General features: G+C 38.5%; 1 protein-coding gene across 4 annotated transcripts in view; it reads left to right on the forward strand.

Moving 5' to 3' along the window:
- Positions 1-20541, forward strand: part of St7l (suppression of tumorigenicity 7 like) — a 68587-nt gene that overhangs the window by 32860 nt on the left and 15186 nt on the right. For all 4 annotated transcript variants that reach the window (XR_004119743.1, XM_031375072.1, XM_031375073.1 and 1 more), the window contains exon 11: positions 662-764. Coding sequence is in view for 3 of the 4 variants with exons in the window: in XM_031375072.1 (XP_031230932.1) it covers positions 662-764 (103 nt within the window). In the remaining variant the exon portion in view is untranslated. The remainder of the gene's footprint in view (positions 1-661; positions 765-20541) is intronic.

The following is a 20541-nucleotide window of genomic DNA, read 5'->3' on the forward strand; positions in this document are numbered from 1 at the left end:
AGAAAAAAACACACAGTTAATATGATAGCAGTGATGCTGGTAACAATAAGGCGCATAGTAGGCAAATTGGTTTCATCTTGCCCTTCTATCACCATTGAAGTTACTCTGTCTTACAGTTCTGGCTGTCCTTAGCCCGTTCTATTTATTTGGCAGTTGAAATATTCAGAATTTGGCCAGGTCCAGTGATGAGACACTATCAATAAACAAACAAGGAAACAAGCGAATAATTAGAGCACCAGAAACCAAATGACACTCATTTCTTTCACCTTAGATTTATATTTTGAAATAGATTGAATAAAGTATTCACAATTTATTTCTTATCACCTAAAATTTAATAAAATCTTATTGTGCTTGCTGAGGTTTTCTGATTCCTCAGTGACATTTCTTATTATAGTCACCCTTCTCAGAGTGGGCTCAATGGAATCTCTCCAAAGGCTCACTATGCTTGAGGCTGCGATTTTCATTTCTTCTTTTGCTCTTTGTCCAAGTTGAATCAGAGACTTTACTTTCATACTTATTGGTTATCTGGTCTTGTCTTTGGCGATTGCCAGAAATATCTTGGATTTGGGGAGATAAATTATAATCTGAATTCATGTATATAGTTCCCAGTAGACTGTACATGTGGTTCATTCATTTCTCCATTCTGTGGTTTTCTTTTCAGATTCTCTCCAGAAACAGCCTTCAGAAAAGGGTTAAGCACAGCAGAAATTAATGCTGTGGAAGCAATTCATAGAGCTGTGGAATTTAATCCTCATGTTCCAAAAGTAAGAATTTTTATAACAAAAATACTATTTTTATTTAAATTTAACAAATTTATGACAGTAGACCAAAATGTATGGTTTGCCCTACATCAGGTCAGAATTGTTTTAGCCTGCTTTATTCAGCATTCATCGTAAAGGGATATTAAGAAGGCATTTAGAAATAATTAGGGACAGGGATGTAGTTCTGTTGGTAGCATGCTTGTGTTTTGTACACAGTCCTGACTTGAGTCTGCAGTGCCATAGAAGCCAGGTGGTGGTTCATGCCTGCAACCCTAGGATGTGGAGGTAGAGGTGAAAGGATCAGATGTTCAAGTTCATTCTCCCTCTACTTACTCACTATACAGTGAGTTTGAGCCATCCTGGAACACTCCAGTCCCTGTTTTAAAATAAGAAAATTAAAAGCAACCTGGATAGAAGCAATTAGTTCCCCTTGAGCTTTGTAATTGCTTGCAGAATAAAATCTGAATTGTGTTTACTTAACTCCTTCTCCCTCCATGTTGGTGATGAATGCAGTGCTTTGCATTTGCTGGCCAAGAACTTATCATTGGGCTGCGTTCCAGCTCCACTTAATTGGTCTTTATTATAGTTATAGAGAAGAAATAATTAAATGAGTAGATTGCTATAGAAAGTCATTTATGTTTCAGATCACAGAATCAATTTTCCTGTATTGTAAAAGGCTTTTCTGGATGCATGGCTGAGTTTTGAACTAGGACTGAGTAGACAAAAACTGTATTCCATGAGATTAACCAACAATAGATTGCAGCAGATAAATGAAGTTGATGTCAATTATTAAGGCTCAGATTAATCAGCCTGCTCCATGTGTCTTTATATTGTACAATTTACATTTATACAAATGATTGATTAATCTATGTAATATTATCCAAATACTGAAACACTCAAGCCCAAGATTAAAATTTGGGTTTTACAAACAATTTTTCATTTTAAGAATGACAGACTAGGGGCTGGTGAGATGGCTCAGTGGGTAAGAGCACCAACTGCTCTTCTGAAGGTCCTGAGTTCAAATCCCAGCAACCACATGGTGGCTCACAACCACCTGTAACGAGATCTGACGCCCTCTTCTGGTGCATCTGTAGACAGCTACAGTGTACTTATTTATAGTAATAAATAAATCTTTGGGCCGGAGCAAGCAGGGTCCTAAAAAGTCAATTCTCAACAACCACCAGATGAAGGCTCACAACTATGTTTAACTACAATGTGTACTCATATACATGAAATAAATAAATTAAAAAAAAAAAAAAAGAATGACAGACTATTTAGGAATAGACTCCTTTATTACTATATGAAATTATAGCCATGGTTCAGTATGTGTTAATGGAAATTGTAGGCTGGTAGACAGTAAAGATATTAATCCAAGAGCCTACCTGGTGACCAGCCAGTAAAATCACCTCCTTCTAAGCCTAACGAACTGACTCCTGCAAGATGTCCTCTGACCTCAACATACATAATGTGTGCCATACAATTATACACACAGAGAGACAATAATATAATGTAACAAAAGACTTTAACCTCTAAAAGAAACTCTTTAAGTTGTTTAATCTTTTAGAATAAATGGAGATGTGAAATAAGTTAATGAATTAGACATGGTAGAACATGCCTGAAATTCTAGCAGTACAGAGGCTAACGCAGGAGAATTAAGAATTTGAGAGGTACATATTGAGACCCATCTGAAGGAAGGATGGAGGGAAAGAAAGAGAGAGGGAAGGGGAGAGAGAGAATAAAAATGTCTAGCATCCAGGGCTGGATAGTAGATACTGGGAAACTGGCTCTGAGGTAACATGCGAGTATACCAGGCCCGGATGCCCACCTGACTGCCCTTTCCCAGGTACAGCTCCTCCCTACCCAGAGTAACATCCCTTAATATCAACAGTACTTACCCCCTCTTTTCTGTACACAATTATTGGTACAGAATTGTAAACAAATTAAGATCAGCCTGTCGTCCCTCTGCTCCAGTTCTTTCACCATTCCTCATACCCCTGGTCCCTCCCAATTTCTTGGTTTATTGGTTGTTTTTTTAAAACCAGAGTCCACTTAGTGCTGCCAGTATGTGCCTGGGAATAGAACCATCTACTAGAACACGGGTAGCCTCTTAGGGGCTACATCTTTAAAGAAAACTCACTCTTTCTCTGCTCTCCCAGCAGCCAGCAGCCACCCATAGCTCCTCAGCTAGCGCTAGCACTTCATGACCATCTCCCCACTCCATGCTGGGATTTTGTCTGCGTGGCCACGTTGCTGGCTTCATATGTGTAACTGCCCTGTTGTGTCTGGAATACACTGCTTCGCTGTAGTTATCCATCACCTCTGGCTCTTACTGTCTTTTCATCTCCTCTTTTGTGATGATCCCTGAGCCTTGACAGGAAGAGGTGTGATATAAGTCCCTAAATGGGACACTGATATCACTGAGCATTCTGCATAGACTCTCTATTTTTTTATTCTGTGAAATAATTTATATAAAATGATAATTATTTCTGCCTCAAATGATTAGTAAACCTTTCTTATAAAGCCATCTGATTTTGATGTTCTCTTTTTAAGAAGCTATGAACTATGAATTTCCTTCCTTTAGTTTAGTAACTAAAATTATAAATTAATTTATAATTAAAAATACAATATTTTTGGTGACAAGGCTTATTATAGCCTAAGCTGGCCTCAAACTCATGTAGCAGAGAATGATTTTGAACTCCTAACATTCCTGCCTATACTTCTCAAGTACTATGATTATGGTCTGTGCCACCATGTCTAACTTACTGTGTTTTTTTCTGTTACATCATGTTTTCCTTTATGATTTATGATTAATTCCTTTTGTCTATATGCCAGATACTTTGTTTGAAAAGTTATAAAGTTAGGTTGAAACTTTGGGTAATACTATATTCTTCCAGAAAAGATCCATTACACTCTTAGATAACTGCAAGAAGTACTAGCAAGCCAAGATTTGTTACTTTAAAGTTTGAGAGATGATTGTTTTCTGGACCACCCAGATGGCTTAAAATTCTCCTGGTTCATCCTTATTCCTGGGATTCAACCATTCAGGTCCCACCTACTCCTGAGTTGTAGATGCACTTGCACTATTGACATGCCCTATTACTCCTTCCCCTAGTCAACAAAATGTTGAATAGTTTGTTACCCATCTCATCCAGTTGGAGGATCCTCCACGTAGAGGAAAATTCAGCTGTGGCTTACTTGTCTTTGGACTGTGGTCTGGTAATTCTTCATGGTTTGCTAATCCTTGTGCATTTAGTTTTACTATTTTCATCCTAATTCCTGGAATGGTTAATCAGAATCACCCAGTCTCTCATTACTGGAAATTCAAGTCTATAAATATTTTTTTAAAACCTCCCACCCTCTTGCTTCAGAGGAGTTAAGAGAATGAATTCCACAAACAAACTGCTAGAGTTTTAATTCTAGCTCCAGTGTTAACTAGCTGTATGACTTTAGATGAATTACTTCATTGTTTTTCTACTCAAATTTCCTCATGCTTACATGTGTGTGTGCATGCATGTGCATGTGTGTATTTGTGCAGGTGTGTGCATGTGTGTGTGTTGAAACCAGGGCTGATGCAGTTTATGTTGCCATGAATTCACTATGTAACCAAGGCTAGCCTCAACTCCTGATCCTGCCTGTTTCCCAACTGTTGGGATAGCAGACTTGCACCACAATAGCTGGCAAGATTCCTCTTACCTGAAGTGAAGAGAATATCCCCTACTTCATAGAGTTGTGATGAAGTTTAATAGTTTATAATTAAAAGTGCTTAAAAGAGAGTCTAGCACATAAGAATCATTACATAAGTGATTTGTTAATACTGTTATTCTCCATGGTATACTGTAATCTTTTAAAAAAACTTTATTGATTCTTCATAAATTTCACATCATACACTCCAATTTTCTCATCTCCCTATCTCTTTGTAGCTTTGCTCTGCCTTTGCAACCTCCCCCCACCAAAAGAGAAAAAATGTTGTCATGGAAACTATAATGTGCCATACAGTATATCCTTTTGTCCTCACTTCTTTACTTGCAAATATCCACTGCAGTGAGTAATTGATTTGGTTCAAGGTCCCTGGCTTCTGTTACATCATCAATACTGGATCCTCACCAGGACTCCTCTCTGCTATCCTGTTATTGCCCTGTGTCTTGGAGATCCTGCAGTTTTGGATCTGTAGGACCGGCCCCCTCACACATTCTAGCAGTTTATAGATAGGATAGATGGTGAAATAAGCCAAGCTATAGTCTGGGCCTGTGTGGTAGCTGAGCTGGTCAGCCCACCAGCTTTCCTGTACCCACACCCCTAAGGTGAGTTCTCTAGCACTGCTCCTGGCCAGCTCATCCAATATTATAGCTGGCAAGGGGCAGAACCAGCTTTCCTGCTATCATGCCCTCAGGCTGGCTCATCTACACCCATGCCAGCAGGGTCAGCTCTAGTGTGCTGCCCAGGCGAGGTGCTGGGCTCGCTCTCCCAAGTGCTGCAGCTAGGGAGGGCAAGGCCAGCTTTCCCACTCTCATGACCTTGGGGTCAGCCCTCTTGTCTTGTACACTGTAATCTTACCTTTGTATAAGAAGATAAGCAGCAGTTACTGATCAGAGCTATTTAAAAACACCATTAAGATGTCTAAAATATGTAATTTTTAATTTTCCCTCAAAATAACAGAAAATAGGCTCTCTCCTCCTAATGGTTGGAACTTTTCTGTTTCTATAACCATTTCATACAAAATATATTCACAGTAGTAGCAATTAGTAATGTGTATTTGTTTTTAAAACTGTTAAGGGCCACATAGGTACATTAGTAATGTAGGCATTACCATAATTAGACATTTAAATTGTTTAATTCATAATAACATCAGGATTGAATCTGCTTTTGAAAATATATAGTGTTCATAGGATGCACTTTTTTTCCCTGAGAGAATCTAAGAAGATTTAATTCAGATTCATATGGTGTGAATTGACTGGAATACTAAATATTGCCACAATCGCAATTTGACCTGTATCAATCTATATATTTGATGTAATTCTTTTTTTTTTTAATCATTTATTTATTATATACAGTGTTCTGCTTGCATATATGCCTGTGCGCCAGAAGAGGGTGCCAGATCCCATTACAGATGGCTGTGAGCCACTGTGTAGGTTGCTGGGAATTGAAGTGAGGACCTCTGGAAGAGCAGTCAGTGCTCTCAACTGTGGAGCCATCTCTCCGGCCCTGATATAATTCTTTTCAAGATCTGACTAAAGGGTTTTTGTTTGTTTGTTTGTTTTAACAGAAACTTAGAGTCATCCTAAAACTGATAAATGCAAAAGATCTAGAAATAGCCACAAAAAAATAAAATAAAAAACAAAAACAAACAAAAAACCACCTCTGAGAAATAAGAACAAGATTGGAGAATTTACCCTAACCAGTTTCTGTACATTTTAAAGCTTTAATAATTAAGATTTATTGACTTAAATATAGAAATGTAGATCAGTGGAAGATAATATAGTCCTAAAACTAACAAATTGTTCCATTAAAATATGGGCAAAAGATTTGAAGTTATGTCACCAAAGCTTTGTGAGTAACACAAAACTGTTTAGTATTCCACACACAAACCACAGTATGGCATTCCATCCCACTACAGTGGTTCCTCACTAGTACTAGGAAGTGTGAAGAACAACATGCAGTGCTTCTAGGGGTAGAAAATGGCACTTCTTTTGGGGAACAATTGTGTAATTAAATGTAGGCTTACTGTGGGACCCATCAATTCTATTCCTAAGTGTCTAGTTGAAACCTGTCCAAAGTTTTTATGTACAGTTATTCACAGTAGTCAACAACTTGAAAAATTAAAGGAGTGAGGGAGTTGTGGTGAAGCTATATCAGCACGCTGATGAGTGATCTGCCAGCAGCAGTGGACAGGGAAAAAGCCTGGGGCCGAAGACCTGACCTCTGGGAAATGCTAACATAAATGAATAAGCTGACACTGTAGACACGTTCAGATCACGGGGCCCACAGGCTGAGGTTGGGGTGAGAATTGGCTTATATTAGCAGGAGGGGACATTTTGTGATTAAAGGTGTAGATTTATATATAAAGTTATTAAAAACTTCAAGCTGTACACTTGCATAGGTGATTTTCCAAAAGTTAGTTTTAGGTTTGACTATAAAGTAATGAGTAATGAGATGGTGGCATCTTCATACATGTGTGTAATGATTCTCTGCTGTCGTTGCACCTTCCTTCCCTCACTGTTCTCCCCAGTACAGACTTCCCCATCAAGCAGGTTTCCTCTTCTCTAGTTTATTCTTTCCGCTTTCCCATTATATATTCTATTACCTTCTCTGTTTCCCACCTCCCTTAAGAATTCTTCCTCCTCTCTTATGATCCCTTCTATAATTTAACGATTTAAAAACACACATATATAAATACATGCAAATACATATTTGTGGAGAGGACACATGTTTGTGTGTGTGTGTTGGGGGAGTACAAGTACATGTGCTCCAGTGTGTCCATGTGGAGTCCAGAGGACAACCTCCAGTGTTGTTTGGCAGGATCCATCCATCTTGTCTTTGAGACAGGATCTCTTGCTGGCCGAAAGCTTATCAAGGAGGCTAATGTACCTGGTTGGCAAGCCCCAAGGGTCTGCCTGTCTCTACTGCCTCCCAGAGCTGTGATAGCAAGCGCCCCACTACCACCCTGAACATTTTGTTTTCATGGATTCTGAGGCTCTTACATAGGTCTTCATGGTTATACGGCAACTGAGAGGCTTCCCAGCCTTGTATGTTGTTTTAACTTAGTTCCACAGATGAGTGCAAGTGCCGTATTTGCCTTTTTGGTCTGGCTTATTTTATTCAACATAATAGCAAGTTACACTATTTTTCTGCACATGCCACAATTTCCTTTTCCTTTATGTCTACATAAATTCCGTTATGTATATGTGCCTTTTCCTTATCTATCCACGTGTTGATGCATCTCGAGGCTGCTTGTCTTTCCCAGCTGCTGAAGGAGTGCAGCTTTAACAAGGATGTGCAAGTGTCTCTGTGGCTGATGAGAGTCATTTGGGTGTATATCCAAGGTTCTGTATTCAGTTTTTAAGGAACCCCATACTGACTTCCATAATCACTGATATAATCCCACCAGCAGTGGGTAAGAAAAGTTCTGTTTCTGTTACAATCTCACCAGTGTATTTTGTCAAGGTCTTTTTAATAGCAGCCATTCTGACTTGAGTGAGGTGGAATCTCAAAGCAGATTTAATTTGGTTTTCCCTGATAAATAAGAGTGTTGAATACTCTGAAAATATTTATTGTTCATTTTTATTTCTTTCTTGAAAACTATTTATTTAGTTCATTAGTCCATTTATTTTATTAAATTCTATTTTATTTAATATGTAGCCAAATAGAAACTATTGGTATGTTATATAATATAATTCATAATTGTATTTTGGGTAGCTTGTTTATTGATAAGGTTACTTGTAGAGTTTTTGATGTTTAATTTTCACAGTTCTTTATCCTGGATATTAATTGCTTGTCTGATATGTGGTTAGCACACATTTTTCCTGTTGTGTAGGTTATGTTTTCTCTCCAGGGATTGTTTCCTTTGATGTGCAAATGCATCTTGATTTGATGTAATGCTATTTTATAAGACTCTGTGTGTGTATATACACAAACACACACACACTACTTTAATTTTTTTATTTATAAATAGAAATTAGTTTCCCCTTGACCAAATATCAGAGCAGTTGACAACTCAGCTCTCTCAGAATATACAGCTAAGTATAATGATGCTGTGAACTGTCGTTTGTAGTCAGACACTTTAGCTGAGTGTCATCAAGATAATTGTTAAGATTTTCTAGAGAAACTCTAAGTCCTAACAACTTGAATAATATCCCACTTAAATAATATTGATGTCATATGAACTGGAAGAGCTGTGGAATTTGTAGCTGTTTTTGCCAGGTTTTATAAATGATGAAGCATGCATAGCTCTTTCTCTCTCTGTGGGCGCTATTCCTGACTCTCAGCTGGAAGCAAACAAGCATAAAGGGCTTTAAGGGATTTCCCCTAAAACTTCAACTGTGGGGGGTAATAACTTATTTAGCCGATTGAAGAGTGTCGTTTCAGTACATACACACATTTAAATTTTCTTTTGTCTTACAAATTTATTATGCAACTTTATCAAATAGTTACATGAGTCTTGGCAGTAAAATGACAGGGGATGAAAGTGTTTAAGCAGGAAATATTTTCTGACAACTCTCCACATAGCAGAATGTCTGTAGGTCTAGAGCTGTGGAGTTTGTTAAAGCTGGAAGCTGTTAGATGTCTGACAGGAAGATGATATAAGTCTTTTCAAGCTATGGATTTGCTTTGAGGTATTTCATTAATATTGATTGTTTATATAGATTTTTTTCCTACTGGATGGATTTCACTATGTGATAACTATGATGTAGTACCAAAGTGAAATAGTTAGTATATTTTCATTGTTTTTGACTTGTTCTTCATTACTTGGCTATGGCTTCAGTTCAACAAAAATTCTTTTCCAAGTCACTGAAAAAGATTCTGTGTCTTTTAGTTACTATAGGAGTAGTCAAATTTTTATTTTCAGTAAAAATTATTTCATATAATCTAACTATCTCACAGCATTCTGTTTTATTAATTTTTACTCTCATATTCTTTGTTTTATTTTTATATGTATCGGTATATTGATTATATGTATATCTGTTTATCATTTGTGTGCTTAATGCCTATAGACTCCAGAAGAGGGTGTTGGATCTCCTGAAACTGTTCTTATGGACAATTGTGAGCTGTCCTGTGGGCTGTAGCAATTGAACCCACATCCTGTGGAAGAGAAGCCAATACTCTTAACTGCTGAATCTCTCCAACTATTCTCATATTCTTTGTTACCTAACCATAAAATAGTTTCATTGTTTTTATTGAGATAATTCATATAACTTACTCTTTTAATGTATAGAATTCAGTAGTTTCTGACCTGGTCACATGACTGTAAAATCATCATCACTATATAAATCTTGAGCATATTCATCAGTCCAGAAAGAAACCTCGTACTCTTAGTAGACACTTCCCAATCCTCTTACTAGTCCCTTTCAACACTATTTTATGCTCTGTTTACCTGCTCAGGGCTGGCTTTTCAGATTAGTAGGCTTGGACAACATGTGGCTTCTGTGCTTGACTTCTTTTCTCCAGCATAATGTATCAGCACTTGAGTGATGAATACTGTTGCAACATTCTGTTTATCTGTTCTTCAGTGGGCATTAGAGTTGGTGCTACTCTTTGTTTAGTGTATATAGTACTGCTGTGAACATATACAAAGGTTTGTGTGAGTACCTTTTTGCTTCTCTTTAGTAGAAGTGATAGCTTGTATGACAATTCTGTGCTTAATTTTGTCCTAAATTATTTTTCTGAAATGACCATCCTGTCTGATCAGCAATGTCTGAAGATTCTCATTCTTTACATACCTGCCCTTGCTTGTTATTATTTTCCCTTTTTATTACACTTTTTCAGTTGAAATAGTGCCCTATAAATTTTAATTTCCGTTTCCCAAATGACCAGATTTTGACCATCTTCTGTTTGTTTGTCTGTCTGTTTTGTTTTGTTTTTGAGATAGGGTTTCTCTGTGTAACCCTGGCTATCTTAGAACTTGCTCTGTAGACCAGGCTAGCCTTGAACTCACAGAGGTCTACCTGCCTCTGTCTCTTGTATGCTAGGATTAAAGTGTGTGCCATCATATCCTAGCAATTTGAACATCTTTTAATGTGCTTACATATATATACATATATATATGTATATATGGAGAGAGAAAGAGAGAGAGAGAGAGAGAGAGAGAGAGAGAGAGAGAGAGAGAGAGAGAGAGAGAGAGAAAGGATCTTACTATGTATCCTAGAACTCACTATGTAGACCAGGCTGGCCTCAAACTCACAGAGAGATTCATTCATCTGCCTCTACCTACCAAGTGCTGGGATTAAAGGCATGCACCACTACACCTGGCTTAATGTGCTTATATGTGTATAATCTTTAAAGAAGTGTCCATTCCAGCATGTTTTGTACACTTTGTTTCTTGTTGTTGGGTATTTTCGGTTGATTTGGTTTTCAGCAGTTCTGAGGAAATTCTCAACCCTCATTCTAGGTTTTCCTTTTGTTATGTTTTGTATTTTGGAGACAGGGTTTTATACTGAAACCCAAGGTGTTCTAGAACTTATCACATAGCCCAGGCTTATCTTGAACTAAAAGTAGTTTTTCCTCACCCTCCCAGGGGTTATTATTATATAAGGTCATTATTATATAACATTTTATTTGTCTGTTTTTATTATGAATGATACTCCTTAAAAAGGTAGCAGTGTGTGGCCTTTCACATCTGTTATCTCAGCACTGAGAAGAAGCAGAGGCTGCACATTCAGGACTTTGAGGCCAGCTTAGGCCACAGGGCAAGATAGCCTGTCTTTTTTTTTAAAGAGAAAAAGTGAACATATTATTATTATTATTATTATTATTATTACTATTATCCATTTATACTTTTAATTAATATGTCTCAAGTCATTATGAATATCATAATCACAAGTAATATAAACCCATGAAATATAAACCCCCAAATAGGTTTTCTGCGTGAGATGTAAATGTTGAAGAGTCTTGTAAGCCTCTTCATTAGGTGAGATACATTTGTACACAAACCTAGAAAATTTCCACTTGTAGAAAGCTCTTTTGTACTAATTAACCCTCTAATTCATTGATTTCCTGTATATACTAGCTAGAATAGCAGAATTCAACCTTAGGGACTGGCTTAACTTGCTATAATAATTTACTGAGGAGTTTTTTCTAAAGATTTATTTATTTTTACTTCATGTGATTGAATATTTGTCTACATGCATGCATGTGCACCAAATGCATGCCAGGCACTTGCAGAGGCTAGAAGAGAGCATCAGGTCTCCTGGATCTGGAATTACAGACTGTTTTTGAGCTGCCATGTAGGGGCTGGGACCTGAACCTAGGTCTTCTGAAAGAGCAGCCAGTGTTTTTAACTGCTGAGCCATCTCTCTAGTCCCTAGTAGTTTTTATAAGCAGACTACTGGCATTTTAAAAAAAGCTTATTACTTTTATATTTATGCTTGAAATAATTACTTTGTAAAATAAAACCATAGACTGGAAAGTCAAGAACATACCCACAAGTGTTCTTTCAGGTGATTTTTGGTAAAAGCAGCAATGCAATCTAATGGCCGAAAGAACTCCCTTAACAACCAATGCTAGAGCCTCTGCTTATCTGAGGCAGAGGACTACAATGGGTTTTTCTCATGCAAACAGTAATATTAGACTCTGCTCATCTTTAATGTTAAGAAAATGGGCATAGTGGCATACACCTTTGATCCTAGAACTTGTGAGATAGAAGCAGGTGGGTCTTTGTGAGTTTGAGGGCAGCCAGGGCTGCACAGTGAGACCTTGTTTCAAAGCAAAATAAAAAATATTAATATGTGAGTGTAATTGAGGGCCACACCTATCATGATTCAGGTGTGGAGGCCAGAGGTAAAATGTATGGAGTCAGTTCTTCCTCTTCTACCTTTACATGGGTTCCAAGGATTGAACTCAGGCCACCAGGCTTGTGACAGGCCCCCTTGTGACATGATGAGCCATCTCACTGACTCTGATAAATTACCATAAATTAAGTGTGTATATCAACTTATGATACAGTAATTCTCCAAGGTATATACACAGGAGATCTAAATGCCTATGTCTACCAAAAGGCTTGGGCATGAGTGTACATAATAATGCCAAAGTGGAAACAGTCCAGTTGCTCATCAGCAAGATAAGCAAACTGCAGTGTATTCCACAGTGGAGAAGAGAGCTTGTGATATGAGAAAAATACAGATGAAGCTCAAAAGTATAGTTTAGAAGTGAGGGTTCCATTGACAGGACGTTCGAGAAAGGGCAGGGAGTGGTCTGTGGTGGCCGAAATGTCTCTTGAGTTTGGGATAGGAAATTTACAACAGAGGAGAACTTTCTGGAGTAATGACAATAACTCTGAAGCTAAATGCAGGTGTTGCTTGACTGCATTTGTTGAAAGTCATTGACCTGCATGTCTAAGATATGTGTATTTTAAATTACAGTTTTAATGAAGCAGAAAGAATCAGATTCATGATGAAAAGCATTATAAACGTTCCATACCTTCTTAAAAATGCAATAGTGTCGTATATTATGTAGTTAGTGTGGTATTTTAGTGTCAATCAATAGCACCGATTACTGTGGTCAAGATCTCTGTTTGTGCTGGCTAGTGCGTATCTTCTTGATACGTGCTACAGTCATCTTGGAAGAAGGAATCTTAATCAAGAAAATGCCAGTTGTCCTGTAGGCAAGTCTGTAGGGCATTTCTTGATAATTGATGTGGGAGGGCCAGGTTCAGTGTGACGGTGCTGCTTCTGGGCAGGTAGTCCTGGATGGAATAAGGAAGCAGACTGAGCAAACTAGTAAACAGCATTCCTCTGTGGGTTTTGCTTCATTCCTGCACTGTTTTGAGTTCCCGCTTTGACTTCCCTCAGTGATGAACCGTTACCTGTACGTATAAGGTGAAATAAAACCCTTTGCTCCACCAGTGCTTTTGTTCATGGTCTTTATTGCAGTGATATAAACCTAACTAAGGCACTACTCTGCTTTGGATTCGTTATCTCATTTTGTTTGATCTGTTCCTTCATGTACTCTTCCCACGTGACTATTATTTCTGTGCTTACACTGTACCATGGAAGAGCTTGGGGACTGCTTGCAATAAGGGACAAATATAAACACAGTAATGAGATAGTTAGCAGTTAATCAATTTCAACTAGTTACTCTGAGGACAGTTTATTTGTGTGCTACTGGAGAAGCACTTGTGGTTAGAGAGCAGAACATTAGAGAAGCTAGGAATGATAGTGTCAAGGCAGGAGGATCTTGAATTAGAGGCTCGTCTGAGCTATAAATGGACATCCTGTCCCAAAACAATATATGACTGAGGATATATCTCAGTCATTTAAGTGTCTAGCATGAATGTAGTCTTAGGGAAAACTGTGCCTGTGATGGCCTATGCCTGCAATCCTGGTGATTCCCAGGATGAATCAGACTTTTAAACTATAATTTGGAAGTTAATTATTTTCTAAAAATGAAGCTGTTTTTTTAGAGCTATCTTTCCAAGACCACACCTGAAAATTTCTGTAAGTACAAGAGAAGTTTTAAAAAATATATTCATACATAGAAAGTAAATCCTTTCTGCGTCTGGCATGGTAGTGTAATCCTGTAATCTCAGCATGCAGAAGGCAGAGGCAACTGACTATCTGTTACTTATAGACAGAGCTACATGGTAAGACCCAATCTCAAAAAAGTCAAAAGCAAAAGAACAATATAAAATCCTTGATGGTTGATCAGAAATTGAATACTGTATGATGTTCTAAGCTTCATGCAATGTAGAAGATTATACCTCTTTAGTTTGTCTTTAATTGGCTAAACATATATTAGCAACATATATAAAACAAATGGGCAAAGAGGCATGGAGTTGAGATTCTGGGAAGTGGTATTGAAGTCTACTGTCCAAATTTGCACACAGTGAGACGGTTACCTTTCCATTATGGTGCAGTGTGGCCTAAGTGGGAGTGGTAGGGTATGGAATCTTATCATTGGCACTGTAGGGTGATGTGGAAAGGGGTTTTCCAAGTGTCACCCAGCATGTCCTCCGTAACCTCCCTTCCCTTTCTCTACTCCCAAGACTGGTAGGTATTATATCTTGTTTGTTTGTTTCTTAATTCACATAGCAATTCTGTTTATTTTCTCTCTGGGAATTGTGTTCAGTCTCCCCAGTACATGCTCATAGACTCTGCATTCAGCCTGCCTGTCTAATCTCATAGAATGTGCACTGAGAACACTTAATTGCAGAGATAAATTGGTTCTTTGTGTGCATGACTGATCAAGAGCAAAGAACCTTAATTTCAGATGTCTTCAGAGAGATTTTTCTTTAACCTCTGCCTTTAAGAGGAAGATTATAAAGCATTATCATTACTTCGGGTCAGAATTATATTGCTTTTGGTCAAAAGCTGTTGTAAGATTTACAAACTAATACAAAAGAGTAATCTAAGGATAAATTATAGAGATCAAAGCAGTTGAAAATTAAAGTGAATTTCAGCATAAGCTTAGGTATGGTTTTAGACTCTGAAAGAAACCATCCATGCAGAAAGGCCCTGGGTTCGATCCCCAAGCACTGAAAAGAGGGGGAGAGGGACGGAGAGCAAGCGCCTGACCATATATCATCATGCCGTTAATTATAGCTTTCAGAGTGGCTTTAACTTTGATATGTGTAGTAAAAAGTAAGGAACTAGAGGAGATATTTAGAAACTAGATTGGTGCCAGGCATTTTTCTCATTTATTACCAACACAACAATTGGGTTATTCTGAGGTCATATAGGAGGGCCAGCAGCACATACTGGATGCTGGCTTTGGTTCGTGTCCAGCTATATTTTATTTGTTGATAATTTCCAAATCTATATCTTTAAAGGCTGTTTGCTACTCATTTTCAGACTTGAATTTTCATCCTATAAAAAGTATTGGGTTTCAAACTAAAATTTTAAACTATATTTTAAAGTATTTTTTCTTCTTATTTCTTCATTTTGACTTATGACTTCATTATCCCTTTCGTTCATTCTTTCTCTTTTGTGATGATAATGATGATGGTGGATATACAGTATATACCAGGCTGGCCTCACAACAGTGTCCTAGCCTCAGCCTCTGAAGTGTGTGCACAATGTACAAATGCCTGACTTTCCCACATTAACTTTTCCCTCTGCCCCATCTGAAGGACTGGCATATTATAACCTCTAAAAAGTCTTAAGATCTAGGCACTCTCATCAACTAGTGTGCGCTTTACTTCCACTTTTAAAAACTGCTCTGGAGACAGGGCAGGCAGATCTCTGAGTTCAGGACAGCCAGGACTACACAGAGAAACGCTGTCTTGAAAAAAAGAAAGAATGAATGAATGTTTTTACTAAAGCAAAGGAGGGTTTTTTTAAATGTCAAGTATTTCAAAAGTTTCTAAAATAAAAACAAAAAGTTTATCACCATTTCTTTTTTAAAATTATTTATTTATTTTTATTTATTTATTTTATGTATATGAATACACTATAACTGTCTTCAGACACACCAGAAGAGGGCATCAGATCCCATTACAGATGGTTGTGAGCCACCATGTGGTTGCTGGGATTTGAACTCAGGACTTCTGGAAGAGCAGTCAGTGCTCTCAACCACTGAGCCATTTCTCTAGCCCAGCATCACCATTTCTTATGTGGGTGGCTAGCCAGATTCCCCACTGATCATCTTACTGTTAGCCCCTCTCTACTGTATTGCCAGTTGTCTACCGAACTAGCAAATCTCACTTTGCTTTAAGATTTGTGTGTATTTCCTGTTGTCCATAGGATGAGAACCAACCCTTTAGTATTACAGTGATGGCAGCTCTTCACAGTCTGTTTCTAGTATCTCCAGCCTTCCTACCACCTGTTTTGCTTCTTATCTCATGTCCTGTTCCTGGATGGCTGTGTCTTACATCTCCCTACCATTGTACATATATTTTCAATGTCTCCTCCATCTGTCATTCTCTAAGCTCTCAATCATACACTGTCTTATTTTTAAAGGAGTCTTTATTAGTTTGCTAAGATGAAGCCTGTGTTCTGGTTTAAATATGAAATAATCTCCACTTAGACCCTAGCTGGTGGTACTGTTCTGGTAGGTTACTGAGCATTTTGGACATGGGGTCTAGATGGCAAATATAGAATTTGAGAGTTCTAGGCTGGCTTTATATTCAGCTCAAGCTCCCTCCATCCTGTTCTGAGATGCAACAAGCCATATCTCAGTCTCTTGCTTCAACTGGACCGGCCATGCCAGCCACTCTGCCTTCCCTATAGTAATAGATTATATACCTCATACTGGGAATCAAAGTATACCCCCTCCATTAAATTGCTTCTTTCAGGTATTTGGTCATGGTGATGTGAACTAATAAAGAAAATTGATACCAGCAATGAATCATTGCTGTGATAAACCTGACCACGTGTTTACAGTTGGTTTGTAGAAACAATGTAGAAAAGTTGGAGCTATGGACTAGAGACGTCTTAGAATGCCGTGGACCATTCTGATAGGAGTTCTGAAGCTCAGAGTATCTAGAAATGCAGTCAAGAAAGGCTAAACTCATGAACTTTCCGCAGGGAATAGGGACTATTGAAACTAAAGACCATTCATGTTACATTTCTGGCAATAGATCTGGCTACCATCTGCCCATGTCCTGAAATTTTGAGTGAGACTGAATTAAGTAATAGAGTGGGGCTGACAAAATGGCTCACTGAGTAAAAACACTGGCTATCTGATATGAAAACACATGGTGGAAAGAACTAATTTCTCAGAGGCAGGCAGATTTCTGATTTCGATGCCATCCTGGTCTACAGAGTGAGTTCCAGGACAGCCAGGGCTACACAGAGAAACTCTGTCTTGAAACAAACAAACAAACAACAAATAAACAAACAAAACAAAAAAAACAAAAAAGAGAACTAATTTCTATAAATTATCGTCTGACTTCCACTCATGTGCTTGCACATGCACACGCATGCACACACACACACACACACACACGAATACATACAAATAAAAGTAACAAATGTTTTTTAAGTACTGGACTAACTTGTTTGATGGAGGACTTTTTAAGGATTTATTTATTTATTTTATGTATATGAGGACACTGTAGCCGTACAGATGGCTGTGAGCCTTCATGTGGTTGTTGGAAATTGAATTTAGGACCTCTGCTCACTCTGGTCAACCCTACTCGCTCTAGTTACTCAGGCCCAAAGATTTATTTATTATTATACCTAAGTACACTGTAGCTGTCTTCAGACACACCAGAAGAGGGCATCAGATCTCATTACAGATGGTTGTGAGCCACCATGTGGTTACTGGGATTTGAACTCAGGACCTTTGGAAGAACAGTCAGTGCTCTTACCCACTGAGCCATCTCGACAACATGGTGGAAGACATTTTAAGACAGCATAACAATTAGGCTGTAACATAGTCAGCATTTACTGCTTCTTCCAGATTCACAGTGAAGAAAGCGAGTAGAACAGAAAAGTATGAAAAACTATGCATTTTTCCTAGGAAAGGAGCGTGAACTTAGAGTTACAGACAAGGCCGGTGAGGACAAAGAAATTGTCTTTAGTTTAAGTTTAGTTTGAGGCTGCCTCTCAAACTGGCACAAAACTTGGCATCGTCCCTGTGTTACTGCTTTTGCAGGCATGCAGGACACAAGAGTAAAGTATATAACACAAGGTTCCAGAAAACCTCCAAAGTTAGGCAATACGGAGCAGGGTCAGATCCATAGAGAAACTCCAAAACTCCATGTGCGACGCTGTGGAAGTGAGGGTTAGGTTTCAGTAAGACCTAGATGCCAGAGACATGAGATATCTATCAAAGAATGCTGCAGGCACTAAGTGCATTGCCCTGAGTGACCACATGCACTGCAAAGAGCAGTCATGTAGTGGTATCCCTGCACGCCTGTTGGAGGTCAGATGGTGCTGCAGTGAACCCTAGGCACTGGAAATGGTACTGGCATGTTTATACTTGCTGTGGGGTGTCAGTCTTGCTTTTGTCTGGGTTTTCCTCGTTATCCTCCTATCCTGATTAAGATTTTTTCATCTGTGCTATTGTATATTGGAAGTCTATAAATTGTTTTTTTTTTTATAGCCTCATATTTAAAACAGTCTTGAGTCTTTAAGCAGATTTAGGGCTTTTGAATAGTGTTAGAATTATAAGACTATGGAGACTTTTGAAATTGGAATGAATGTAGTTTTCATTATGAGATGGCCATGAGCCTGTAGGGGCTAAGGGAGGAATGCTATGTTAGAATGTGAAATAACCTCCCTCCAGGCTTATATGTTTGAGCATTTGTTCCCTTGCTTTTAACAGTATTTGGAAGGTTTGGAACCTTCTGAACATGAAATGAGGCCTAACTGGCAGACATGGGGAGTCTAGGCTGGCTTTACTTCTAGCTGGAAGTCTCTGCTTACTAGTCCTTCAAGATGTAGCAAACCACATCATAGTCACCCTCACTGTGGATCCTGATGCTTCAGCCATCATGTCCTCTCTGCCATGATGGATTATATCCCAAAATCATGGGCCACAGTAAACCTCTGTTCCCTTAAGTTGATTCTGTCAGGTTTTTGATCAGAGTGGCAAAACCTAATGAATAGAATACGGTGCTCCTTTAGCACCCTAGTCATATTTTGGCAGAGGGGGCTGTTTTTAATGCCTCTATTCCCTGCTGGGAAGAAGAGGTCCTTTTGAGGATTAGAGAAATGGATCAGCAGTTAAGAGTACTTGTCGCTCTTGCAGAAGACATGGTCTGGTTCCCACATCTATATGGTGACTCACAACCATCCATAACTTTAGTTTCAGAGGATCTGATACTTTCTTCTGTCCTCTGAAGGTACCAGGCATGCATGTGGCACACAGATATACATGCAGACACAACACACACAGAACAAGTAAACATTAAGGAAAAAAAACATCTCTCATACACTGCAGAAAACGATCTTAAAAATAAAATAGCCTTTTGTCTTAGCCCCCATTTCATGTCAGTGCTTTTCCTAATATATAGCACTTAATAAATATTGGTAAATAGATTATGTTATGTTTTAAAAATTTAGACGCCTTTAATCCCAGCACTTGGGAGACAGAGGCAGGAAGATTTCTGTGTTCCAGGCTAGCCTGGTCTACAGAGTGAATTCCAGGACAGCTAGGGCTACACAGAGAAATCCTGTCTCGAAACAAAATAACAAAAAAAAAAAAAGAATTTAGATATCAGGCTGGGTGGTGATGCGCACCTTTAGGCCCAGCACTCAGGAGGCAAAATCAGGCAGAACTCTGAGTAAGAGGACAGCCAGGGCTACACAAAGAAACTCTGTCTTGAAAATAAAAACAAAACATTCCAGGTGGTGGTGGCACACACCTTTAATCCCAGCACTTGGGAGGTAGAGACAGGCGGATTTCTGAGTTCAAGGCCAGCCTGGTCTACAGAGTGAGTTCCAGGACAGCCAGGGCTACACAGAGAAACCCTGTCTTCAAAAAACAAACAACAACAACAAAAAAAAAAATTATAGAGATCAACATTTTATTCCCATTAACATTTTAAGCCATTTCTTTAAGTTTTCACAAGCTTTAGTTAATGATATATTTTACTTTTAAGGCTATTAGCATAATTCTAGCATGATGTTATTTCTTCACATATTATTAAATAGTTCAATTTTAATGAATAATTATGCATTGAGATGTTGGTTCTGTATAGAGGCAGAGAGAGATGTAAGACTATTGTATGAAGCAAGGTGGTGGTGATACATACCTTTGAGTCCAGCACTCTGGAGACAGGAGCAGGTGGATCTGAGTCCAACCTGGCCTACATCCAGGACATCTTCAAACATGAAACTTTTTTATTGTATAGCTCTGTTAATATATGTGGTTTTATATGTTACATGTGTACTTTTCTAAGCAGAAAAAGACTAAAATAAAACCATCTTTCAGTTTTTTACCTTATTCTCCTCATAAAAAAGTCTAGATAGCAGAGTGGCTGACTCCCTCCCTCCCTCCCTCCCTTTCTCCTTTCTTCCTTCCCTTCCTTCTGTCCCTCCCTTCCCCCCTCCTTCTCTCCCTCCCTTCCTTCCTTCTGTCCCTCCCTTCATTTCTTCTGTCCCTCCCTCCTTCCCTCCCTCCCTCCCTTCCTTCTGCCCCTCCCTCCCTCCCTTCCTTCTGTCCCTCCCTCCCTCCCTCCCTCCCT

The sequence above is a fragment of the Mastomys coucha genome, unplaced genomic scaffold (genome assembly GCF_008632895.1).
Source record: "Mastomys coucha isolate ucsf_1 unplaced genomic scaffold, UCSF_Mcou_1 pScaffold16, whole genome shotgun sequence".
Lineage (NCBI taxonomy): Eukaryota > Metazoa > Chordata > Mammalia > Rodentia > Muridae > Mastomys > Mastomys coucha.